At 41.5% G+C, this 27,641-nt stretch overlaps 1 protein-coding gene across 1 annotated transcript in view; it reads right to left on the bottom strand.

Annotated features, from left to right (window-relative positions):
- The window catches only part of LOC308102440 (pyruvate carboxylase, mitochondrial-like), a 445,486-nt gene that overhangs the window by 393,669 nt on the left and 24,176 nt on the right, over positions 1–27,641 (bottom strand). Inside the window, exons 2-9 of the mRNA XM_080452156.1 lie at positions 26,612–26,751; positions 21,518–21,611; positions 20,068–20,158; positions 15,849–16,014; positions 15,356–15,501; positions 7,978–8,095; positions 5,956–6,023; positions 3,435–3,518 (exon numbers count right to left, since the gene is read on the bottom strand). Coding sequence (XP_080308282.1) covers positions 3,435–3,518; positions 5,956–6,023; positions 7,978–8,095; positions 15,356–15,501; positions 15,849–16,014; positions 20,068–20,158; positions 21,518–21,611; positions 26,612–26,750 — 906 coding nt within the window. The 5' untranslated portion in view covers position 26,751. The remainder of the gene's footprint in view (positions 1–3,434; positions 3,519–5,955; positions 6,024–7,977; positions 8,096–15,355; positions 15,502–15,848; positions 16,015–20,067; positions 20,159–21,517; positions 21,612–26,611; positions 26,752–27,641) is intronic.

Below are 27,641 nucleotides of genomic sequence, written 5' to 3'. Positions count from 1 at the left end.
CTTTGTACTGGTCCCTATGGTGAAATTCCACTATTGGAGAGCTGAGCCCAGCTCTCACTGCAGCAGGTACAGTATTGAATCCTTTTCCCTAAGCAGCAATGGACCTAAACTTTGTTACTTAGATGGGTTTTTATTAGAGTGTGTGTCTGAGAGCGAGAGGGTTTGGGTTGTGCCATCTTGTGGGCTCCTACTGCCCTCACTAGAATAGAAAACGCCATGGACGTTGTGTTGTTTTCTAATAAACCAAAGTCCCACTCTGCATGTACAACACACACACACACACACACGATTTTAAAGATGCAGCGCCGACGACGGCTGCAGCTGTACTGTGTACGGTGTACGCTATGGCATTTGCATTTATTTATTTTTTGCCTTTTTAGCCTTCAACTAAAAAGCTCAGCAAGTGAATTGATGATGTTGTTGGTGCTGATCTCCACTCCATGCACGTAACACCGCCTTCAGATCCGGGAACCTGGGGAACACCCGCACAGTGCTCCAGCGAAGGAGTAGGAGTAAGGAGTAGGAGCAACGCAAGTCAGGAGGGCCAAGAAGAAGTATATGGCCAAACCGGAGGATCAGTTTAAAAGCGGCGACACGAGGAGCACATGGCAAGGGCTACAAACAACAACAGACTTCAGAGGGAGAGTCAGATGTGCAGAAAGCTCCTCTGCCTCTGCCGTAAAGCCTTTAAGCAGGTGAACTTTCGTAAAGCCACTGGGCCTGACAGCATTCCAGGCCTCGACCTCAAAGCATGTGCAGCCCAGCTGGCAGGAATGTTTACAGACATGTTCAATCTCTCCCTCTCCCAAGCTGTAGTCCCCTTCACAGGGTTCAAGATGTCCATCGTGGACAACGCTAAAAGGTAAAAGAAGCCTGAATGAATGGAGACCGGTCGCCCCTTACTCCAAATGTCAGTAAGTGCTCCGATAGACTGGTGAGAGACTACAAGGACCGATGGCAATTTACATACAGATCTACAGACGATGCCATTGCCTTGGCTCTGCACACACTGCCCTCCCTCTTAGATGAAGGGGAAGGCCATACGAATGCTGTGTGTGGACTATAGCTCTGCATTCAACAACATAGTCCCTACCAGAAGATAAAACACAAAGCTTAAAGCTCTGGGCCTACATCCGAACATGTGCAGCTGGACACTGGACTTCTTATCGGTGCGCCGCCTGGTGGTGAGAATGGGTAACATCACATCAGACCCTCTCCTCACGGCTGCATGCTGAGCCCTACCCTATATTCCCTGTACACACGAGACTGTGTGTCATCATTAAAATCGTCATACTCAAAATCCAAATCTGCTCCGATCAGATAGGGATTGAAAGTTTTGAACTCGTGGGCCAATGAGATCTTTTGCCAAGTCCATTTCCACAGCTGTATTTGCAGTTGGATGGTCTATATCAGTGGTGGAAGAAGTACTCACATTTTTTACTTGAGTATAAGTATCAATACCACAATGTAGAGGTAAAAGTCTGGTATTCAGAATTTACTTGAGTAAACGTACAAAAGTATTCGCATTAAAATGTACTGAAAGTAAAAGTACACATTATGCAGAATGTCCCATTTGACAATTTTCCAAATGTATAAAAATGCTTTGACAAAAAGCGAAACGTTGTGAGCTCGTAGATTTCAAATAGCCTAAGTGGTTGGGCTGAAGTGGTTAATGTATGTTTTGTAATAATAATCTAAATCTACAAAATAACTAGTAACTAAAGTTTTCAAATAATTGTAGTGAAGTAGAAAAGTATAATATTTGCCTCCGAGATGCAGTGGAGTAGTACTAGAAGTAAAAGTATAGAAAATCGGATATACTCCAGTAAAGTAAAAAGTACCTGAAAATTAACTAAGTACAGTACTTGAGTACAAAGTACTTAGTTACTTTCCACCACTGCAACCGCAGCATGGTGTTCACTGTCAACAGCAGGAGGTTAGCGTGTCCAGGTCTCAGGGGAGAAGTCCAGCTGCCAGCTTCCACAACACACTTGAAAACCCATCACACGCTGGAACAATTCCTTAACAATTGCAATTCAACTTTTATTTCCAATTCAATACGCCTCCTCCTCGGCATGAAAGCTCACATTGAACCGTGTTGCCAAAATCCAGGTAGTAAACCGCCCTGAAAATTCTAACCTTATATTACCTCGTTGTTTTACATCATAAAATGTCCACATTAATTTGAGGTTTTGGGAAAGATTACTCTATTAGAGAGGTACGGAGGATAAAATCAAAGACACGGAGGCTCCCTGAGGGCTCAGAGAGCTTCTCTACAAATCAATATTGGCCTAGAAAACTACACACAGCTTGAAAATACACACACACACACACACACACACACACACACACACACACACACACACACACACACACACACACACACACACACACACACACACACACACACACACACACACACACACACACACACACACACACACACACACACACACACACACACACACACACACACACACACACACACACACACACAGCAAATACATGAAATACACAAAATGACTAAATGATTTGCACGCACACACACGCTGATAACTCAAGTATATATTCACCGCCCTGACATGCACACACGGCTAAGAGGCAGTACAGTACATGTCTACAGTAAGCTGGGACCAATGGTGCTTTCAAGTGATGTCAGGTCATAAGGCGGGGGGGTTAAACAATCAATGAAGTTAATGCTGCTGCTCAAGACATGTTGACGTGACCGTGGACAAGCATAAAAATAATTTCTTATTTTCTATCAATTACACACCCCATGAAGCCTTGAATTCATGGAGATTATTTTGTTTTCGTCACATTTCTAAGCCAACAATTTGATGACCGGCACCGGTTCCGGTAGGACCTACTGAGTCTCCTATTGACCGATGACCCGGTCATCAAATTATTGACTCAGGAATGTGACAAAAACTAAAAAATCTCCATGAATTCAAGGCTTCATGGTGTGTGTGTAATTGATAGAAAATAAGTCATTTTTTGACTTGGGTGCACTACTCCTTTAAGTGATGTCAAGTCATAGGCATTATCATAATGCAATTTGTGTTGTGAATAATCTAGAATCCTGATTTCCCCGACTTGATAGTCCAACATACTGTAATAAGTCTGACAACTCAAATGCATGAACAAACCTGGGTAGTACAACATTTTGACATGTGTGTCTATTCCAATCGACGAATAACCCAAGGACAAGTGATGCGTGAAATCACACACACAGGTATACTCACTGTAAAACACACAATTATTCTCAAGGACAGGCTTTGTACAGTAAGTGCTCAATTAGTATGCTCTTTGATTTTGAATGTCAGGTTTCTCAGACCATTCTGTGTGTGTGTGTGTGTGTGTGTGTGTGTGTGTGTGTGTGTGTGTGTGTGTGTGTGTGTGTGTGTGTGTGTGTGTGTGTGTGTGTGTGTGTGTACCGATTTGCACAGGGTCACAGCGTCGGAGTGCAGTCGGTCTCTCAGCTTAGGATCCAGCTGGATGGCAGGAGCGATCTCCACAACCTACAACACACAGTTGTAATGCCATATTTGAATGTCAGAACACTTCCTTGCCTAAACACAATTACATTACATTATTCTAGTAGTTAATTTAGACTACTTAAATTTGTATTTAGTTTTAGTCATAGTCGTTTGAAAAAAACATATCATTTAGTTTTAGTCATATTTTAGTAATCTGAAATGTTTTCGTTTTAGTCGACTAAATCTACCGGTAGTTGATTTTGTCGCAAAAAAACACTTCTGTCACCTTCAAAAAACAACTAAGAAGGGTAGAGTTCTCAAAATGTCATGCTAGTTTACATTAAGTATACTAGCTCAGGTTTTTGTGTGCATATATTATTACATTGGGGTGATGTAAAACCTATTAGCAAATTAAGATTGTAATTCATATTATGTTGATAATGTTGAATTACTGTATTACACAACAAATGCTGTATGAATGAACTGCAGCACATAGCATAATACTAAAAGATTAGACTTTTGGTTGACTCCAGTAAGTATATTAAAGTATCAACTTAATTTTTAATCACACTGACTGTCTGACTCTGTTGGAAGACTTTGTTCTTTTTTTTTTGATGGCTGATCTGATTATCTTCACACTGCCAGACAAGATCAATCCATCCAAGACAAATAATTGATTCCTGAAACTTTATTTTAATTGAAATGATATCATATTTAACCCCCCCAAAAAAAAGGAAATGCCACTTTCAAGCTGCCTAGAGAAAAACGTACCCGCCGTTTGAAATCATTTCCTAACAAGAAACTATCCTTGTTCTGATAAGTCAGAAAGATCTCCGATTAAGGACATGGGCAGATTAGGATTAAAAGGACATCAAAGGGGAAACGGCGTTGGGAGCGAACATGATTATCAGTCGTAATCTCATTAAAGATGGCAGGGGAAAGTGATGAAATATATGATTATAACAGCAGTGTAGTGGTGCATTGTAATGGAGTATGTTGTGCATTGTACATTAATGGAATATGACAGGTGATACTGTCAGCGTGCTCTGATGAAAGCATTGTTAAGCTGATTAACGAACCGCCAGATGATGGGCTTCCATTTCATCATTTGGCCAGGGGTAGGCTGAGCGGGAGACATGGCTCTTGTCTTTATGTTTTTATGCATGTAATTTTGTGTTCTGTCAAATGTGTGTATACTGTATATGTGTTGCATACATGGCTGCTGGGCCGCAAGACACATTTCAGTGTGAGCTGACAATTACGTATTATCGTATCGTATTATAGTATCATGGAATAAAGTAAAATACAATCTCACAACTGAGACATTTTATCAGGCCAAGTCCTAATCTGTGATTTGTGAAACAGCATGAAAGGAGTAGTGTTGACTTTGTAGTGTTGACTTTGACAGAAAATTTAGCTAAATCTACAGTTGATTTAGTCTACTAAAATACATTTTTGGCGGGCCGTTGATGCCATCGAAATTGCATTTTTTCACTTAGCTGCATGCCGAAAATAGCGTTGACAGCAAATTTAGCTAAATCTACAGTTGATTTAGTTGACTAAAATTATTTTTTGGCGGGCCGTTGATTTTCACTTACTGTAGCTGCATGCCGAAAATAGCTGATCTACAAGCTACTGGATCTCTTCTCCACTGGTCCCTCCCTAACATTTTAGTCTAGTTTGTATTTGTTGACGAAATTGTCAGTATATTTATATTTATATTTAGTCATTTAGTTTTTATTTCGTTTTTATTTCGTTTTCGTCAGTGAAAAAGGCAGTCGACGAACATTTTTCGTGATAGTTTTAGTCGATGAAATCAACACTGCCCCCGACAGCCCACACTAGCACTCTCTTTCCTAAACTTTGGCACAATATGTGAAATTATGATGTTTTAGGTATTATCGTTCTAGAGCTATTATGTTCTCGCGGTTCTACATACAGCCAACCTGTTGAAGAACTGGCCGATTGAGGCTCTAACCTTTGCTTTTATGAAATATCCGAGACCATTAGGCTTTTTACAATGTGGGAACCCATCGTCCCATCATTTTCTATTAGTTGATGTATAGAACACATTTCCCTGATAAAAAGTATAATCCCATTGCCCTCTGCTGTGCAAAACCGAATAGAATTTTGTCAATCCCAAGACCTCCCGATTTAAAACGTTAATATAATAACATGCTTTTTGCACTGGAACTGGTGACAGTAAAGGGGGTGGTGAGGGACTCGCCGAGTTTGACGCCCACAACAAGAAGATGCAGTCCTATTTAGTTTAGATTTTATGCCAATCAAAGCAGAAGATTACGGGAAAAAATGACAGGCTTGTTTTTAAACGTGACCTTTTCATTGTGATGCCCTTCCGCTCGCTCTTTACCACACGGAGAACCTTATTTATGCAGAAAGGTCATCGTAAAGATAATCTCAAATAATGATATGTGAAACAAAAACTTAAAACATTGCGATTTCAAATGAATAACTTCACCTTTTGGTGTCTGCGCTGGATGGAACAGTCTCTCTCATAGAGGTGGATGACATTACCATACTTATCACCTAGAGAGAGAGAGAGAGCAGCAAGACAGAGTTAGGGATGGGAAGAGAAGAAGAGAGAGGAAGAGTGAGAGATGGGTGTCAGGTGAGAAAGGGAGGAGGAGTGAGAATAGAAATAAGACAATTAAGTCGATGAAGAGAGATGAGAGAAGGGGGGTGGGACGGGGGTGGGGGGGTGGGGGGGAAAGCAAGGCAAGTGCGAAAGAGGAAGGAGGCATAGAGAGGGAACAGAAGGAGCGAGCGAGGGAGGGAGGGAGAGGAGAGGAGAGAGTGAGCGGGTGGGGGGGGGGGCGAGAGTGACATGACTTTTAACAGGTAATTCAGAAAATGCACAAGATACCTGCACACCCTGCAGGCATCAATTAATCAACATCTCCCAACACACATCAGCATAGATGCACACACAAACACACACACACAATGCATGCACACAGCATGCATAGAGTATGCATAAACACAGAATGAATACACAGACACAGCATGCATACACAACACATACAGACACACTGGTACATGAGCCCCAAATGCACACTTGCTTGCACAATCACAAAGAAAACAAACATCCACACAGGAATGAACACCTGCTGTCACTTCTGCAAAAGCACCGAGCACACACGACGCTCTGGAACTTAATGCAGATTTATGTGCACAGCTATGCACACAGACCACCGAGGGGACAGCCATACACCCAGAGACATCCGAATGACACACACACACACACACACACACACACACACACACGGTAAAATATCATGCACACACGCACATCCTGTAAAAGTCCGGGTTGAATTTCGGTTCTATAATATTGAGCGGTGGTGCAGCCACATCCTCTGTAATGAGAAGAAATTGTGACTGAGGAATGTGTAGATACCCCCCCCCTCCCACCTCCCCTCCTGGATTTATTTATTTATTTATGATAATATTCATTCACTCCCTCACACCAAGAGGAACAAAATACCTTGGTTTCACACAGAATCTAACATTTGTTGTGTTGTCCCCTGTATTGTCTTTTATATGGACCTACAGTATTAGATTCTGCAATAAAGATTGATTGAATAGTCAAGGAGGGCACATCGCTCTCTAGGGCTGGGCGATCAAACATCACAACATTTTTGACCAACTACCTCAATATCGATATTGTGACAATAATATTAATATAGTATCGTGACAGTATCTTTTTGGTTTTCCCCCCAAAACTTTTGTTTTTATCTCACAATGCTCTGCTGTCCCTTCTGCAAAAGCACCGAGACACAAGACGCTCTGGAACTTATGCAGATTTATGTGCACAGCTATGCACACAGACCACCAAGGGGACAGCCATACACCCAGAGACACCCAAAGGAAACACACACACACACACACACACACACCTTCACAATACAAAAACAGACAAACATACTGTACAGCAGTGGTTCCCAAACCTTTTAGCTCCACACCCAAAAGAGAAATGTGACGTCTCCCCGGGACCCAAACTAGTGAAAATAGCCGATCGACAAGCTCACAACACGTTGTGATGCAACATGTTGTGAGCTTGTAGATTTTTGCTTTATTGTATTTAAAAAAAAAATAGGGATTATGGGAATAAAACGAGGAAAATACTATACTTCTATCATATCACAATATTATGATACCCAATATTCCAGACAATATCTAGTCTCATATCACGATATTGATATACAGTAATATATGCTATATATACTGTATATGAGATATATCCAATATCTCTCTGTCTCTCTCCCTCTCTCTTATTTACTTCTATACAGTGCACATAATATTATGTATGTATGTATGTATATTATACTTTTTTTTGCGACGTCATACAGTACATGTGCACAAACACACACAGGTCACAATACACTGGTCAAGCCAGCAATCCAGCCAGACATTCAGTAAATACATACAGTATGTCGTACAGACATGCATGCATACCAAGGCAGAGTGAAGACATAACACTCACCGAGGATCTGGACTTCAATGTGTCTCGGCTTCTCGATGAACTTCTCCACGAACAGAGCTCCATTTCCGAAGGCTGTCAGGGCTTCCGAGTAGGCACGCTGGTAGTTCTCCTCCAGTTCCTGACAGATTGAAAACACCAGAACATCCATTAGGTCCGATTTCTTGGTTTTACAGTGCAGCTCGGCCCAAGTGTTTCGGGGCCATTTTCTTAAATCATTTTTTTGTAGTAGCATTAGTAGTGGTTCAAGGTAACATGGTTCAAGATTTCCCGTACACATGATTCTTGTGTATGCAATGTACCATGGACAGTTTTTAAGAAAGGGTGTCTGAGGAGGCTAGCCTCTATAAAGCCTCTCTAAGAATCTACAAACACAACCAGATGGCGATTAATTAATGGAGAGTGATAGCACACAGTTTGTCCACCGTGTCCGTTGCCATAAATGGTGGAAACTCAGAGGCAAATTATGTCAAACCACGTTGGACATTCATGTAAATACACAGCAGAGATTTGTAATAAAAATCACCATTCCAGCACTGTATAGAGTGGGTGGGTCTAACGTTCATAACTCGGGTAATAAAAATCACCATTCCAGCACTGAATACAGTGGGTGGGTCTAACGTTCATAACTCAGAGCGGATCCGCAATGAGTATATAAAACAGCTTTGTCCATGGAGAAAAAAGTACTACTTTATTTGGAGTATGTTCAGGATTTACATTTAGGGTGGACGAGTATGTTACCAGCTGTAATGTGCTAATTTCCCCTCACGTGCATGCCATTCTCTAGCCAGTCATCCTCACAAGTACCCCGCCCTAATTGCTGTGATTGGTTGAGACACGCAGGGAGCGCTCGTTTTGCTTCGCGCAATAACCCTCTCCGACTACCACGTTTAGCAACTTGGATGGTATATGCTTGCAGGATGATGAGCGAAGCAAAACAAGCACTCCCTAAGAAATATGGCTCGGGAATTAGCTACCATTAATAAACCTGCATAGTCTGACAGCCCTACAGTAGCAACAGTAACTAAGGTGGGTGCGACTTTTGCGAAAGGTCAATTGTGTTTGTTGGAGCACCCGACCAAACTGGAGGCACAACAGCCGTTAATTGAACCTGGGATGGTGTGCAAGTGCTTTACCCCTTTGCTAGTACCCAGATTGATATTTAGATTTTCTTCCATTATGATTTCTTGCGTGAATTTGGTGCTGGTATAATTTCTTCCTGTGCAGCCATTAGACTTTATCTTCATTTGTTATGCAATTTGGTTGTTTTTTTCCCCTGTATTTAATATAAAGTGAGATAATCCTATAAGCCTCTTAGTTTTCTTTAGTTTTTTGTTTTTCTTACACTAGAATTACAATTAATTAATTCCTTCTAAATTACAGGCAGCAGACCCCACTCTGTGTTCTATCGTATCATTTGAAAGTAAATTCAAAGTAAACCAAATCCATCTAGCATTTGTCAGGTTTCTCCTGGGGAATGATGAGTAGAACTAATTTATTTATAGACATCATTCAGCTGTACTGTAAACTGAGCTTCAGAGACAACATACTAATTAGTACCATTAGGCTATAATTGGCACCCATGTTGATTAATTCCTCAACAGCTTATCAAAACGGTAGGCATTAGACACAATCGGATAGCAGGATGATACCCGGCATGCGTTGTGCAATGAGTGGAGCTGAAAGAAGCACAGACGCTCAAGAATCTCAGTTACAAACACTCCTCCCAGATCTTTAACCACACCAAACCCATGCCTAAACTTGAACCATACAAACAGTGCCCTGAAATGTATTATTAATAATAATAGCTCAGATTTATATAGCGCTTTTCTAAGTACCTAAAGTTGCTTTACATAAAAGAAAAGGAACCAACTTTATTAAGAAAAAACAAAAAAAAATGAAAAGAGAAAAGCTAGATTAAAAATGATAAAAGGTTGGGGGGGGACATCTTAACTCGGCCTCAGCTGGGAAAGGCTATCCTGAAGAGGTGGGTTTTGAGTGTGGTTTTGAAGGAAGGGAGAGAGGGGGCGCTTTAATATGGTTGGGGAGTGCATTCCAGAGGGAGGGGGCAGCAAAAGAGAAAGCCCTGTCCCCCAAGGTACGGTACTTAGCCTTGGGGACCTCCAGGAGGTTGGCTTCACTGGACCAGAGGGAACGGGAGGGGACGTAATGTTCGACAAGATCAGAGAGGTAGGGGGGAGCCAGATTATTGGGCGCCTTGTAGGTCGCAAGCAAGATTTTGTGGTGAATTCTTCTAGTATTGATTAAACCACACCAAACCCAAGGCGAAATTTGAACCATGTTAAAAAGTACAGAACTTTAATTACAATGTATGAATTAAAAAATAAATAAATGCCTCAACACAACTGATGCTGCAACACATCATGGGTACTGTCTCTATACCTTGATCAAAAGAAATGCAACAGCTTCAATGTATGTTGTGTGGGATAGAAGATCTATTACCATGTACTAATAATAACAATATTCTGTAATATTATCTAAACACCAGGAAGTGGACAGGATGACTCCAGCGCACACACATGCACACAGATAAGACACCCGTGCAGGTACTGTACACCCTGAACATGCACACACACACACGCACACACACATTCCTCCATGCATTACAGACACAATCACGATCACACACAAACGCTAGTCAGGAGCTATGCTCTGTGCCAGGGCTAATTTCAGAGCAGACAGGGAAACACACAGAGGTGATGGGCAGGCAGTGAGATAAGCGATAATTCCACCTTGATTCAGAACAAACAGAAAATTAATGACATTGAAAATGGAAAAATGAAAAGACGCAGACACACAGGTGCAGTGTTTGGACGGAAGTTCCAAGTGCTGGATAAAGGGTTTCAGTCATTGGTGCAAGCTGTTTAAAATTCCACACTTGTACTGCATTAGTCTCGCATTGCCAGATGATCAGAGATCTCCGCCCACCAATATGTCTGGGGACTCTTCTAAATGCAAGGTGGTTGCTAACGGCGGCGAAAACAGCCTCTAACAAATCTACACCTACTGCTTTGGAAAACAATCCCGTCACCGCTCCAATATGAAGGACCTCCCCAAAGCCTTTGCAATAGTTCTGCAATGCAGGGTTATTTTTTTCTTCTTTTTGTTTTACAACTAATAGTTTCCACCCAGTTTTAGCACCAGAAGCAGGGAGATTGGCCTACGTCTCTAGCTGAGCGAAGCATTTAGAGCAGGGGTCTTCAAGGTGTTTCAGGCCAAGGACCCCTTAGCCTCGGAAACCCAGGCTTTTTTTTTTGTTACAAAAGAAAAAAAGCCTGGGGGAGCCATGCAGGAACGATGGTCTTGGACCTTGTTATCTCCTAACCAATCAGAGTGCAGAGGGGCGTCGCTCTAAATTTGGTGACGTCAGCGTGCTCCGTGCACAGGCCGAGGGGGGAGGGGAGGCGGGGACATAGATTGGTGAAGCAATAGGAAGCCACGCACAAATCCAGGCGGCTGTGTTTGGGTCCGCCCTTCAAGACCATGGATTGAGCTCGTAGCCTCAGGCTAAGGACCCCTTAACCCAGGGCTACTCAACTTAAGATGGCTCAGGGGCCACTCAGCAAAATGCCAAAAGTCCAAGGGGCCGCCATAAAAATTACGGTCCTATTTTGGATTTTTCGATTTTGTAACACACAAGAAAATGTACATTTTGACATCATATTCTTTTCACTGTACCAGTTTATTTTGTGTTGTGTGTATGTCCAGTGGCAGACACCTATCCTGGGCGCGCGGCAAAGCCGTGCGGCCGGAAAAATGTGGGGGTCAAACCCCCCCAAAAACCCGAAATGCATAGAAAACTATGCATTATACCTGTAACAATTGACGCACCTGTATGTATGTCTGTCTGTTTGTTTTTGAAAAATGTTTTAGCAACCCATATATTTGAACGGAAATGTATATTTTTATCCTGTGCTTAAAAAAAAAAAAAAATTTGACCATGAGGGGTATAGTTACAAATAGGGGTTCCCGGCCAAAATGGGTTACGGCACGTTCAGAAAACACGTAGATGGGTTTTCACGTGCGTCAGGAGTGAGGACGGGCGTACGCTCTTTATTACACCTAGCATAGTCCAATACATTTATAAGAGAACGTATACGCCTATATACCTATTCATCCACTAGATGGCAGTTGCGAGACTATATACTGTAGCACAGGACAGTGTTGCACCTGTTTCCTAGGATGTGTGTTTTCCACTTCCTGTCGGATTTCATTGGATATCATTAGTCATCTGACCAGTTTCATTGGATTTCATTGGATCAAATCGACAGGAAGTGGAAAACACATAGGAAGTGGAAATCCTAGGAAACGGGTGAATAAGCGGCTTGTTTTTCTGTAAAGTTGCTTGTAAATATTGGTAGTTGCGGTTTGCGGTTTTGTCCGTCGAAAAAAGTTTGACGGACCAAACGTGACGAATCCGTCTCCCTCTCCAGTCCCTATTTCAGCCCACGGTTCTTACGTAGAATATGTATGTCACTTAAGCTGAGAGAGAGATGAAGCAGGGATCCCCAATACATAAAGTATACAATGTTGTTGCAGATTAAACGATTTCATAGATAGCTTCATAGACTTGTTTGACACACATTATCTTTTCTTGGATTCATGTTAATGTGTATACTATTTTCAGACCGTTTTAAACCCTCAATATTTAGTCAACTTGACTAAATATGGCTCAGCTCTTTTTCCCTCTACACCAACTCTCCGAAAATAGCCGATCTACAAGCTTGTAGATCGGCTATTTTCGGCTAATGTTCCCCATAACACAAAGATTTGGCAGACCCCCTGTAGTAACTCTGGGGACCCCCTAGGGGTCCCGGACCCCTGTTGAAGACCCCTGATTTAGAAACATTTTACTATGTTTCTTTGCTACTGTGTTTTTGTTGTAGGATGTTTTTGTTGTATGACCTGTTGTGAAGTGCACAGAGACCTCCTTGGGGTGATGCTGCACTCTAAATAAAAATAAATTGAACTGAAACTGAGAGACTTGTGGGTCTACACTTACATTAACATAAGTGATGAGCAAATTCACATCATAACCAGCAGGCTCGTGTAACCACCTGGGGTTTCCTTTGTGTTGATGGAAAAACTAGATTAACTCATAAGTGGGCATTAACATAAGGAGGTAGACGTGCTCTTCACAAGACAGGCCCACTGGGCCCAACCCAAGAGACAAACAGTGACATGAGAAGCTCCATTTCAGATTACAACAAATCAATTTGTTCTTCAATATCTTATATAGTCTATATTAAATATAAATGGCTTTGCCAATTAAAAATGCAATCATAACAAAGCACGTACTTTTTTAGTCAAACATATAACATAAAAAGCATAATTAACTGTTTTATGGCATTAATAATCATTACCAATCAAGATTATAAGATGTTATTTTTTTCTCCAAAATGGTAGAGTCATAGAATTATGATAAATCTAGAGGGCGGACTGCCCCGCCCCCAGCTATTAATTTCAATGAACGTTGCTGCTCTATTGGAGCAGACGCACCAGCGTTTCAGACGACAGAAGCATGCGCAGTAGCGTTTTAATCTCAGATTTGACCACCTGGCGACGGCAGCTTCACTGTTCTACCGCAGTTCTGGGGGCTTGGGTGCAGTACATGTGTCATTGGCAGTAAACTTTTGGTCAATAATCGCCCTGTGGAGGAGGCAGAAGATTAGCTAAAATGTGGTATGAAACTAATAGCTATGCTAATGTGGATTCTCATAGACACCAATGAAGTCTCTCTTTACATAATGTAATTACACAAAAACAGTTAAGACTCCCTCTAGGTTTATGTATTGTACGGCCAAAAAAGTGTATGATGGAAATCTACTCAATGTCCACCAATGTTATAGACATTAGAAAATGTGCATGTTGTGGTTAAATTGACCTCATAAAGTGGGAACATACTTTATTGATATCTCGGGAGACATGAATTATGTTTCCCTCAGAGCAGTGCACGTCACAGTTTGTTTGTATTTTGTAATTGACTCTTTAATAGTTTACAGGGAGGATGTAATAATGGGCCTCATTCACTCACAGGGTGTATGTACAAATCTGGGCTTAAACCCTTAAACCAGGAGTACAGGATTGGTTGCCTGTTTTAGGATTGATTTTAAGAATTTACTGATTACCTCAGACTTGTACCTTGTTGTTGTTGGGAAATATTCCTGAAGATTTCTTGACACATGACAAATATTTAATCAAAATCTTTCTAGCAGCAAGCAAGAAAGCGATCACGCGTCGCTGGTATCAACAGGATCCCCCAACCAAAGACAATTGGATGGACATAATAAGGGAAATATACACTATGGAAAAACTGACTTTCATACTCAGACTAGAAGAGGACAAATTACACAAATACTGGGAAAAGTGGTCATCTCTCTTTCAGCCCATGGACAATGTATAACCAATATGTAATAGAAAAATAACTAACAATTGTAGAATGCAGCCTATTCGTTTTTGTTTTCTTTCTTGTTTTTTGTACTGTCCTGTTTTGTTGTTTCTGTTTTATCCCCCCCACTTTTATGTTCTGTCTTGTATTCTTGTATGTGTATCTGTCTTTTGAAAATCCTTTGTTCCAATAAAAATGTAGTTAAAAAAAATTTTTTTTTACTGATTACCATACTTTCACAGCATTTCTTCTTGGCCTGGCCCCTAATTACATTTTTGAGTTATTAACTCCTCAGGCAGGAACCGGAGCTGGTTGTTCCCGTGTCGAGGTTGAATTCAAAGCCTGACCGTGTCCTTGCTGGGTGTCAGGGCTCCTTGGCTCTGGAACCGCCTGCCCGAGGAGCTCAGAATAAATCAGTGTCTTTTGTTTAAATCCCTTCTTAAAATTGTGATTCATCTTATTCTTCACTGCACTTTATATCTTATACGTGCCATCGTGTTATGTTTTATGTAAAGCACTTTGTAACTTTGTTTTGATATTTACAAATAAAGTTGATGAAGTTTATAATAATCTTGCATAGGTCAGATTTTTCAATTAGGCTGCACTGTGGCCACACCCAAACCCAGATGTAAAAAAAATTAGTATTATTATGTCAGGACTAAGGTGTGTACAGCAGTGCAGCCTAGTTCAAAGTGTTTTGTCTTTTGTTTTTTGGGGTTTTTAAATCACATGACATACAAACCGTGAACCGTCCCCACCCCATACATACTGGACAGACAAACAATAAAAAAAAGAATCACAGTATAAGACTCTTTAACCACATAAACCTTAGCGTCCCTATTTTAGGACAATCATTAGAGATTTGGTGTAAAAGGGGGGGAAAAGAGAGGACCTAGTATGGATCCCTGGGGGACCCCGGTCAACTATAGGGTTTAAGTGGTTAAATGTATTTGTTAGGAGGTCTCTGCTCACCTCATACTCTTTGACCACCCTCATTCCTCTTCCTCCTCCGCCGTAGGCCGCTTTGAAGATGATGGGGAAGCCGTAGGTCTGGGCAAACAAGTGAGCCTCACTGAGACTGGAAATAGGGCCGTCTGTTCCTGGGACCACTGGCACACCTAGAGAGACAGAGAGAGATGGACGGAGAGGAAAAGAAAGAGTGAAGCAAATAGCAAGAGAGAGAAGAAGATCAAAAGCAGATCTACAAGCTCACAACGTGTCGTAATTGTACAGTAGATCAGCTATTTTCAATTAAATAATTTGGAAGAAAGGAGAGGAACTAGTATAGGCGTCTGGGGGACTTAAGTGTTATAAAGTGTTCACAATTTCTATGTTACAACAATTGTATTTTGATATGATTTGTTTTGTTTTTTGTCCTTCAGTAGCTGGAGAAAAGATTGACCTTTTCGCACCTCCATCATCATACACACAAACACACACCCCCCATCCCTTGAGTGTACCGTACCTGCGCTGATGGCCAGGGAGCGAGCCTCCACCTTGTCCCCCATCTTGCGCACCGTTTCTGGGCTGGGCCCGACAAACATGACTCCCGCGTCCAGACAGGCCTGGGCGAAGTCTGAACGCTCGGACAGGAAACCGTAACCCGGATGAATCGCATCAACGTTGTTATCCTAGAGAGAGACAGGAGAGAGAGATAGAAACTGAATCCGTTTGATTCACGTACAAAGAATCTGACTTACAAAGTACGTAGAAAGATTATATACAGCAGGATGAAGAAATGTATAAAATATAGAAGTAAGATATCAAAAGATGTAATATGAGTATAAGACAGTGTGAACAATACTACAATTGTATAGTACTATATATGCTGTGATGAGACACAGAGAGAAACTTAGAGAGACAGGGAGATGGAGGGGGAGGGGGGGCAGAGGTTACCCGATAATGGAAGGATACAGAGAGAGCGAGAGAGAGAGAGATACAAAGAGAATATGTAATTTCATATAACTGTGTGTCATTCTCTGATGCATTTATGCACTTCTGGGGAATCTGGGCTAATGGATTATTGAGCCGGTCAACACTTCACCCTGCTTAAACATGTCAGACATTAGTTATCGCTGTTCCTCATGACGTTTGCCCTCCTCTGACACTTAGAGGTGGAGGAACCGGAGCCCTGCAGAAATGTACCCTGCGTAGGCTGTGGATGTTTGCCTAGGAATTACTTTTGTAACGGTGGGAGTTAACACACATTATATAGTAAAACACACTCTGTAGATAAAAAAAAGACCATACCAGCATCAATATTATGTCTCTGCCTTTACGTTATAAGATTTTCTGCTAACATGCAAACATGACCCGCTTTAACACATTGATTGGCAAGATCGCATTGATGCGTTCTTTCATTTTTTTTGGAAAATTCCACAAGGGGCGACCTAACACAGCTTTGGAATGATCGATCGTCATTCAGAGAAGTAGAATGTGGATGTGACGTCGTTCCAAAAAAACAGGAAGCCATCCGCTTGGGATTTTCAGAAAAACAGCTGTTTCTTTTTTTTGCATTGAAAACCACTAGTTTTCAGCGGGCCGAAGCCCCAAAATGGCGGATCGCGGTTGGAACGTTGTCGTTCCTATGGATACACAGATCCCTCCGCTAACCCACAGGGACTATTTTGTTTGTGTTTTTGGGACACGATGTCGGTTCCACGGCGTTTCAAATATCATCGGATTTAGGTAATTATACGCTGGCAAGGGGATAGAAAACTATGTTTAATATCTTGGCAATCAATGTGTTAATTACCGGTACTCCATTCTATATTAGTAGTTTAATGACTAGTGTTAAAATTATACTGTCTGTTTTTTTATGTCCAATATATTTGTATTTATAAGTTCATTAAGTTAACATAGATATAACTAAATGCATTTGAAATTAAATAAAAATTGTGCTTTTCAGGATTCCAATTCAAAAGTAACAAAAATTGCAGATCTACAAGCACAAAACGCGAGCGATGCGACGCGTTTTGAGCTTGTAGATCTGCTATTTTTGTTGCTTATGTCTGATTCTAGAATGACTAAGTAGGACAAAAAGAAAAGTCAAAATATGGAGATAAGAGGTTCCTGTCCGACAGTATGCAACAATATGCAATGTGGCCGCCTGGAATGAGTTTGGAAATATAGTGGCCCTATAGAGTCTGATTTGAAAATGGGTCCTTGCAACTCACAATATTGTTGGGAAATAAATGATCGAACTTCGAATATTCATCGAATTTGGGGGGGAAACGTGCCTCAACTCAGGTGGTAAAAATAACTGTCCAGTTTTTCCAACCAGCCTGGGCACTGGACAGTCCAGTCCAAGCTGTATTTATGACGCTCATGGCTGCTGAAAACACTAGCGGGATTAATGTACCGGTCAGATAGGCTACACAAGTCACTATTTCATGTTTGACAACATTCAATTATAGCTATCTCAGAAGGTGTAACCCAGGTAAAATAATGGGTCACTAAGTTAATTACTTGGTGAGACTCTGAGAAAACATTAGGTCATGTTACCTAACCTTGTTATTGGAAAGCACTGAAGCAGCGACGAGTGCCCTGTTGTGGGTATAGTAGCTAGCTACAAGGCATTTACATTAAATAAATTACGTGCACAATTCTATAAGCAAATTGTTATTATTATTAATAGAATTTATTCTAAAATCGGTCAGTTTTAAGACAAAAAATCCTTTCCTCATGAGGCTCTGATTGGCGTTCGGTGTGGCGCCCTACCTCATCTGAATTTCGGGCCCTGCGTCAAGCCTGTTTTCAGCTGAGTGCTGCACTCAGCTTTTGCTCATAATTGAGCAAAACCAGACTTTAGTTGTAAAACTCCACAGTAGGTTAATGCTTTGGAGATATGCAGAGCGCAAAAAACTACCAGCATGTTCACCCACCGGTAAGCTACAAAAGTTAACCAAATAGATTTAAGATTCATGATTTATGGGGGAGTGGATCTTTAAGAACAACGCGCACTGGAATTCTATAAAGTACTGTAATAGGTTGAAACGCAAGCACACACACAGGGAGTGTTAGGGCATTTCTGTTTTATTTACTGTTTTATTTACTCCATCAGCTTTATCAAAAACAGTAATAACTGAAAATACACACACAAGGAGTGCGTTCAAGAGAAAGAGAGAGAAAAGATATAAAGTAAATTCAGAAGGAAGGAAGCCACACATAAAATACAGCCAGTTAGACCCTGTAGAGACTAGAGAGATATGCTGTAGGGAAATGGGGACACATGCAGATTCTGAGTAACAGGCACGCACGCACACACACACACACACACACAGAGTAGATAAAGCCATCTCTGGACCAGTAGGGACCATCTGGACCTGGACACCAGGCAGGCTATAATTAAGGGCTGTCTCATTGTTTGGGGTGCTGTCACTGGCAAACTGGCCCCATAGAGACACTAACACACACACACACACACACACACACAAACACACAATAAAGCACAGGTTTAATATGTTGTATGCAAGCAGGCAGACACACACGTGCAAGCACACACACACGCACACGCACACACACACACACACACACACACACAGGAGGACACAGAATGAGGGTCTCTGTGGCCTCACACTCACAGTAAGTGAGTCATACTGTATATGCACGTATGCGTGTGCACTCAGAATTCACAGCAGCTAAAAGATACAGATAAAAAGACAAAATGTAAGAATTATAAGTAGGGAAAATAGAACAGAAAATTATGAGAGAGAACACACTCGTACCCACACACACTTGTCTCGCTGGCACGGTGGCCTGGCGCCCGGCTAGGCAGGCAGATCGCAAGAAATTAGTTGGACGGCCTCAACTTGGCTGGCCAGCCAGATACCCGTACAGGGAAATTAGAAAGCGAAGTACACAGATAGAAAAACGCTAGTGAACAATTGGCGACGGATGGTAAACGCACGGAGGGAGGGAAGGATAGTATTATTGCTCTATAGGAGTTCCGTTTCTGAAGCACTTTATTACTCAGTGAAGGTTATATTGGAAAAATGTATATATTTTGGCTGGTGGTGCCCATGGCATCCCAACATAATAATACAAAGTGATGCTTAATGATCAACTTGCATGTTGTATATTGTGTCAATAAACAATTGGATAAGATGCAAGTGATACACAAAAAAACTAAACAAAAAACTGGAGCCTGGAGTCTAAATGGAATTGTGAGCATCATGTAAAAGAGAATAATAATGAAATGAAATGCCGACACTATTGAGTAGTGGTTAACTTGCAAATTGGACTTTAGCGCAGTACACACACAAACACGGCAAAATCCATAGTTTAACTTAAAGAGTATAAGAAGACTGGGTCTAATAATGGTGAGACTTCCCTATGGATAACCGATGTCTTGCCTAAATATGAAGGGATGGCGGGCGGTGGATCTGAGATTATGGATTCACAAAATGTGGGGGGGGGGGAAATATTCATAATATGTAAAAACTTCTTTAGCTTACTGGCAGCATGCACAAAAACAATTGGTGCTTATAGGTCCAGTGTTTTGTAAGATAATCCACAGACACACAGACAGATAGATCTCTTCCAGACGTTCACATTAGTTGAATGCACACTAGAGAGCATGCCTTTCAGACGGTGAATTAGACGTTGGACTTGGCCGTTCTTGTGTGCCTTGTGGCAAAAAAAAGTTACCGGGGTTAACTGCAGTGAGTACGGTGTGACGTTACCTTGGCGACTTTGATGATGTCAGGAATGTGCAGGTACGCAGCGACAGGTGGCAGACCTTTCCCGATCAGGTACGCCTCATCTGCCTTCTGCCTGTGTAACGGAAAGCAGAAACGTTTTAGTATTGGATAGAGGGGATGGGAGAAGAGACAGACATGAAGAGAGAAAGAAATTGAGATACGAAATGAAGGAAGTACAGACAAGAGGCGGTATCTTTTGAATTCATTGATAGAACTGCCACAATTATTACAAAATCACCTAAATCGTAATTATTTGAGATTATCGAATATATTTTGCATAATCGTCATAATCATTTCCATTTTGAAAAATAAATAGTACCGGTAGGTCAAAACGCTATTTGCTACATGGCTATTTCCAGAAACACAATTAAATTGTTAATCGCGATTAGTTGAGCGACAATTAAAGCGTCAAGTAAAGTTTTATAATCGTGACAGCCCTAGCTACTGTAGATGCCATGCTGTAAAAACAATTATTAGCTTCTAATTCTCACACACATACACACACACGTCTGAGTCTCTGGGCCTAGCTTTCAAAACAAACACTTTTGTTTGACGCCCACTGGTACTAACATTATAGTTTAATGGCAGCTTCTCCAAGCTCGCTGAACCCCAATCACTAGCATTTAGTCAAACAAAACATCTCATTGTAATTATTCAAATCAGTATTGAGATCTGCTTCTTTTTCTGTTTTGGTTTTCTAGTTCAGAAGGGGAGGCATGGGGAGACGGAAACATAGGGGGAATAATTGGAAGAGATGACAGCTGAATTTATGAGATTTCTGCATTTAAGTACGATAGGGCTATAACTAACAATTAATTGCATAATTAATTAAGCAATGCAATTAACTTTAGACCAGAAAATTATAATTAAATCAGGCTATAAAATGCGGAATGATTGTAAATGTTCTTCGCATGTTATTGTGTCTGAACTCACATTAGACATCTGGAAATTGCTTATTATGTTTACCCAGAAGTTAACTCATATAGTGCCAATGACGTCTTTTGACGGCCGTTTTCAGTGTGCCATTAGTGCCAATGACGTCTTTTGACGTCACCTTTTTTTTGTTATTTTTTTTTTCTTTTTAATCTCAAAGGAACTAGGAGAAAACGATTTTCAAAAAGTTAATGCTCCATCCACTTCAATGTTAAAATGTAAACGGAGAATTTTTTTTTTTCTCCGTTTGATCCATAATGCCTTTGGCATATGGATCAACAAGCTTGAAATAAGCCTGGCAGTGAATGAGTTAAAAACAACTTTTAATGTTATCAAATAGAACACAGTCAAGCAAGCATGTACAATTATTGGCTGCAATGTTATTTGATAAATCTTCCATCACTCCGTTAATCGATTGTTTCATCAATCGTTTCGATCCTACAACAGACCATTTCTGTTCCGTGCTACTCGACTCTCCACTCTAATAGTAGATCAATACCTGTGCATCTGGCCAGTGTCTTGCTCAGAGTAGACGGCCACGGTTCGAATCCCCAGCTCTGTGCATGCTCTGAACACGCGGATGGCAATCTCACCTGTAAAAAAAAAGAGAGGAAGTTGTATTAAAAGCAATGCAGGGGGCAGCTTGGACAGGGGCCAGGAGAGATGGTGGACAGGGTGCAGTGCTTATACAATACATGCGATGTGATGCGATACGAGAGCCAACACCAATTCGGGACTCCAGAATCGCTACCCTCCACACTCTCGTATCTAGCTACAGGGTCTTGAGCTCTACAGTGTTGTTAGCTAGGGTGTCAGGCCGCAGTGCATATACGTAGGTGGTGCGCTTCCTGGCTTTGCCCTGAAAGGCAAGCAAGACAGGCTGGAGGGGTAGTTTTGCAAGGCTAGTCCATGATGAAACTATAAGGAAACTGTACGTTTGTTTTCACATGACTGAGAATATCTTATTCAAGCAAATTTCAGTATTCGACTATTATTAAAGGTGAATATATATTCACGGTAGTAATAAATTGGAAAGTAATGAGACACTCCGCTTTGAGACTGTGGTTTCCAGCTACCACAATCTGTTATTTTCCAATATTGGAGTGCATTATATTATATATCGGAGTGCATTATCACACTTATACAATAGCTCCTTACCAGCCAGGCAAACATGAGAGGCTGTGTTAATATTTTCTACTTTCATAATTGAGCAAAACTGTCTGTCCAACAAACTAGCGAAGTTGCTTCTGCTTGTTACCGTTATGTTTACAGTACATGCAAATTGGCAGTAGTGTTGCTACAAATAGCAGTGTTAATAGCTTAACTACATTTCTCATTAGCATGGTGGTAGCATTGCTGTTTCCAGAGTCAAACATCTTCTGATTAGCAAAGCTCTTTCATTGATCAAGTAGTTGTGTACTGGTAGTATCCATCCACACAAGCAGCATTTATCCCAAGCATTTCTGGAGCTCAAGTGCAGTGGAGCTTTCTGCTGTGGTCTCAAACAAAACCGCTAAAGGGTCAGTAAGTGACGCCACCGCCATGCACGGACCTGTAGCCGACAGAAGCACTTCCGTGTGACGGTGACATCACATATCAATCCTTGGGCTGATGCCTGTGACTTCTCTGCAGCAGGGGAATACAGACACGCGAGATTGTGAACGACTCTTTCAGTGTCGGAATTTGGAAAATAAAGATTTTGACCAAAAAAAGAAACGTCTTTTCAGTGCATATTTTGAAAAAGCTTCACTTTTCAAACACCTCTTATGAGAAGGATCACGATCCAGCCGGGCCACCTCATCCTCTAGTAGTGAGAGAGAAACTCTTATATACAGAGTAGCACAAACTTGTTTCCATGGAGAGATAGATCTCTTTCACACACACACATAGTTTTGGTCAGTTACATTAGTCTATTTATTATATCACGATAGAGCGCAACTACACAAAAACAACAAAAGGACAAACAAAAGCAGTTAAAAGATAAACAGAAGCTATGAGAAAGAAATAAGAGGATATATTCAGTTAAGACAAGAAACCGGAGAGCGGGCAGAAATAAGAAGAGGCGATAAACTGAGTTTGACAAATGTAATAAGAGGAAGAAATTGAGAGGAAGAAAGTGTCAGTAAAGGGGAGAGAATAAAACGAATAAGTGAGAAATAAGTGAAGTGAAGAGTACAGACAGAGAGAGGAGGAGAGATAGAGCAAAGGAAAGGAGAGAGGGAAAGATAGAGAGCTCCAGCTTGGCCGAGCACCAGCCAAGCCACGGTATCACGGGGGGGGGGGGGGGGGGGGCTGGGCGGGGGAGGGTGATCTCTGTCGCTGCTCTAGCGACTCCTATAGGTTGGTCATCATGGCGCATCATGTTCAGCAGGGAGTTGGAATTGAGAGGGATAGCGTGTTCCTCCCGGTGAAATTCATCGCCGCCACGTTAAAAGAAGCAGCTGGCGGGACCATGTGTATCGGAGGAGAACGTGTGGTCGTCTACGCCCTCTCAAAGAGCATAAACAGTAGGGGTCAGCAGCAGTGACAGGGACTACATGGGGGAATTGGCAAATAACGGCTAAAATAATTGGGAGGAGAAAAAAAAAAAGGGGAAAAGATGAAAGGAGAGAGGAGAGGAGAGAAAAGAGAGCCAGGAGTAAAAAATGAGGCGAGTGGTTGGCAAAGAGAGTAGAGAGAGAATGAACCAGAAGGGAGAGGAGACAGTGATACGGCAATAGAGCAGTAGTTCTCAACCTTTGCAGGCCGCGACCCCCCAAAATAATCATATTTGAACTGGGGACCCCCAAAAATAATCACATTTGAACTAGGGACCCCCCCACCCCGATAAGCACTTAGAATTGTAGGAGTTGAGGCATTCAATGTGGTTTGACTCGGTTCCACATAGTGAAAATAGCAGATCTACAAGCTCACAACGCCGTTGTGAGCTTGTAGATCTGCTATTTTCAAAATGTTTGTCTTTCTTGTATTATTTGACAATTTGGCCAAAGTTTGACGAGTTTTAATAGTATAGTTTGTTGATGCAATAATGGTCTTACACCGTCACTTCACTGTCATCTGCAGGGACCCCCCCCCCCCCCACCTCAAATCATGTGGAGACCCCACTGGGGGTCCCGAACCACAGATTGAGAACCACTGGTCTACACCCTCTCTAAGAGCATAACAGTAGGGGTCAACAAGTGACTGGGACTACATGGGGGAATTGGCATAACGACTAAAATGGGAGAAAAAGGGAAGGAGAAAAGAAGGAAGAAAGGAGAGGAGAGAAAAGAGAGCAAGGGGTAAAGACAGGAGGCGAGTGGTTGGCAAAGAGGGTAGAGAGAGAATGAACCGGAAGGGAGAGGAGACAGTGATATGGAAATAGAGGACATGAGTAGTGGCAGAGAGAGTTGCTATACGATGGTCCACTCTCTCTTACTCTCACACACATGTGCAGACACATCTATTTTAGCAAGTTTGTATTTCAAATTTTTTCCCTATTTTCTTCTCTTACTCTGTCCGTCTGGTGCCTGTTCATTCACAAAGTGTGTACGCATAGGACTATGCACAGGTGGTTCTCTTTCAATCTCCTTTAGATCATTGTTTGGACCCGCCAGCCATCAGATAACAGAGCGACGACTAGTGCAGAGTGGGTGGAATTATGGGATGTATGGGGAGGGTCATTCTGTGCATGTGTTATTTGCGTTAAAATGTTGAATCCATTTAATTCCATACATGAACTTATTTCGACAGCCCTAATAGTGTGTGCGTGTGTATGTGTGTGTGTGTGTGTGTATGTATGTGAGCCCTTGAAATATCACGGCACGCTGATTTTCCATTGGCAGTCCAATCACGTTGCCTCACCAAGTCATTCCATTAGCCATATTTACCAGGTAAAGCTCTCTTTGGTCACCATTAGCATTTCCACAGGGAAGGTCCAGCAGTGGCTATAATTATTACCTGAACCACTTCAATGATTTCTTGTGGAATAGAATATAGACCATGTCATGTGGTGATTATATAATGTTAGTCAAATATACACACAGGGAATTACTGGCACTTCACATGGGGGGTGACTTTGCTTACTTGAAAGACAACATTTGAAGACAATTTAGTAGAGGATGCTTCCTTCTGGATTTACACCATCATTTCCTCTTTTAACATGCATACAGTATGGGCTAGGATTAGATACAGTACACAAAATAAGCATTATCCATATTATCCAGTGTGTCTTACTATACAACGTCATGAAGATCTGTCAATTCTATAAAGTTGTCTGTCTGTCTGTCTATCAATCTAACCCTCCATCCATCCAAGCAATTCCAGAAAACCCACTTTTTAAGCGCCACAGGACAGTTGTTAAAGGGCAAGACCACTTTGGTAGAGGTTTGGGTTGTGTAGTTACCTCGCCATGATGTAACGCCATGATCTTAACTTCCTGTTGATTTTGCTATTTTTATTAAGAAGAAAACCTGGACTGGATTTGCGGATCCGGATCCGGATCTTCAAATAGTAAAACATTTTTATTAAAAAAAAAAACAGTACTGGGTTTGGTGATGTTCTATATTGTCTGAATCAACTTTGTTTGCGTTTGTTTATGTGCTAAAAGAGTGACTTTGAGAGCTGTTTTACCGTACAATGTAAGTCAATGAGGAGCAAATTTAGAATTATCAATTTCTAATCAATGGAGCAATTATTTCTGATTTCTTGTCCACCTTTGGAGTTACATCATGGCAAGGTAACTACACAACCCAAACCTCTACCAAAGTGGTCTTGCCCTTTAAGTAAACAGCAGAAAAGTTTCTACATAAATTAAAATTAGTTCTGATTTCATGACACAGTTCTGCAATCACACACTTTTAGTAGGAAAATAACAGGAAATAACAAAACCATGTTTCTCTGGCAGAGCACAGACTGCTGGGGTGTGTAACTGCACCAACAGAAGGAGTCGATCATATCACCAGTGTTCGCCATGACTTAATCCAATTAAAATGTCATTCTACAAAATAACGTATTATGCAAGACAGCTGCACTTTATTAGCCACAAGTAGATTGCCACAGTTGGATTTGAATAAATTATTAAGCAATAATTATTGAGAATGCACTGTCAGGTCTCCAGTAGTATTATAGTAGATCAAAATGATGCTTTAGTGACTAAAAGCTCTTTCAGACGCCCTGATGAAGGCTGTGTGCCGCAAACGCATACTGTAGGTGCAATTTCAATAGAATAAAGCCAATAGAATAAAGGATTTATAAACAAACAAAAAAATCCACAAGAGTGTCTTGGTCTTCCCTTTCTTGCTGATCAATGTCACCATAGTGGGATGACACACTTGCTGATCAATTTCACCATAGTGGGATGACACACTTTCTGATCAATGTCACCATAGTGGGATGACACACTTGCTGACCAATGTCACCATAGTGGGATGACGACAGTTTGCTGATCAATGTCACCATAGTGGGATGACAACAGTTTACTGATCAATTACGCCATGGTGGGATAACAACACATGTTCGCGTTTCACCATCTTATAACTGACTCGCCTGCGTCATCTTTCCCTCATGATTACCATTTGTTAATCCCCCGGTTAGGTTGCGTGCAAGGTCTTACCTCTGTTAGCCACCATGACCTTTTTGATTGGCCGACACACTGCGTTCTGTGGGGCAGAGTGTGCAGAACTGGAGTAGAGGCATGCCCTCCGGACGGCCAACAGGCCGAGGCCACTACGAGCTCCGATGTATCTAAACATTCTGAGAGAGAGAGAGAGGGAGAAAAAGAGGGAGCGAGAGATGTGGAGAAAGAGAGAGGAAAAAATAGGTTAACATCCTCAAGCCATACGGTACTGTAATCATCATGAGACAGGGATCGAAGGAGAGAGGGTGTGAGGAGTGTTGGCAGCAACAGTTATACAGAGAAATGTGGGCCAAAGCACTACTAGAGTATTTGAGAGATGATTACACACACACATACACACAGTGAAGGGATAATTTCTGTTTTTCATGATAGTCTGACAGGGGTCTAAAAAGCAGATGAGACTTGGTAGCCTGGTAATGGGAAAGGCAGAACAACAAAGTTAAATGGATAGGTCAACGCGCTACCGAAAACCATTGAACCTCTCTGTCATAGGCTGTGTTCATTAAAAGTAATCGGGTAGGCCTAAAAGCACACACCACTCACTCACTCACTCACTCACACATTATTAAACTCACTGCATGCAATAGGAAGTGAGGGGAAAAGATAAAATAGTACACTCAAACTCAATCCCTACTGGGGGAACCAGAATTAAGTATCTTGAACGAGCAGGAATTTATCTAGGGTACATGCAGAGACTGAAAGCTTCTGTAGTGGCTTAAGTCAGTATGAGATATAGGCTATACAGTGGCCATAGGGCAAAACTTCCCCTTGAAATTTCAAAATCGCTAGCAGAGGACAGCAACATTTGTCACAAGTAGATACATTACACACGCACACCACCACAACACCTCAGATTCAGCATTGTATACCATTAACACACAACTCTAGGGTCATGAGTATGGACAAACTTGTTCCGGGGCAAACCAATCAGAGCACTTTATACACTTTATTTTCATATCCGCTGAACCAGACTAGGCCTCTCTTAACTTATCATACAAAAAATACA

Source organism: Gymnoscopelus braueri, assembly GCF_963280865.1.
Source record: "Gymnoscopelus braueri genome assembly, chromosome: 15".
In the NCBI taxonomy this organism is placed as follows: Eukaryota; Metazoa; Chordata; class Actinopteri; order Myctophiformes; family Myctophidae; genus Gymnoscopelus; species Gymnoscopelus braueri.
Note: the sequence above shows the minus strand (reverse complement) of the source record. Positions and strands in the feature narration are given on the sequence as shown.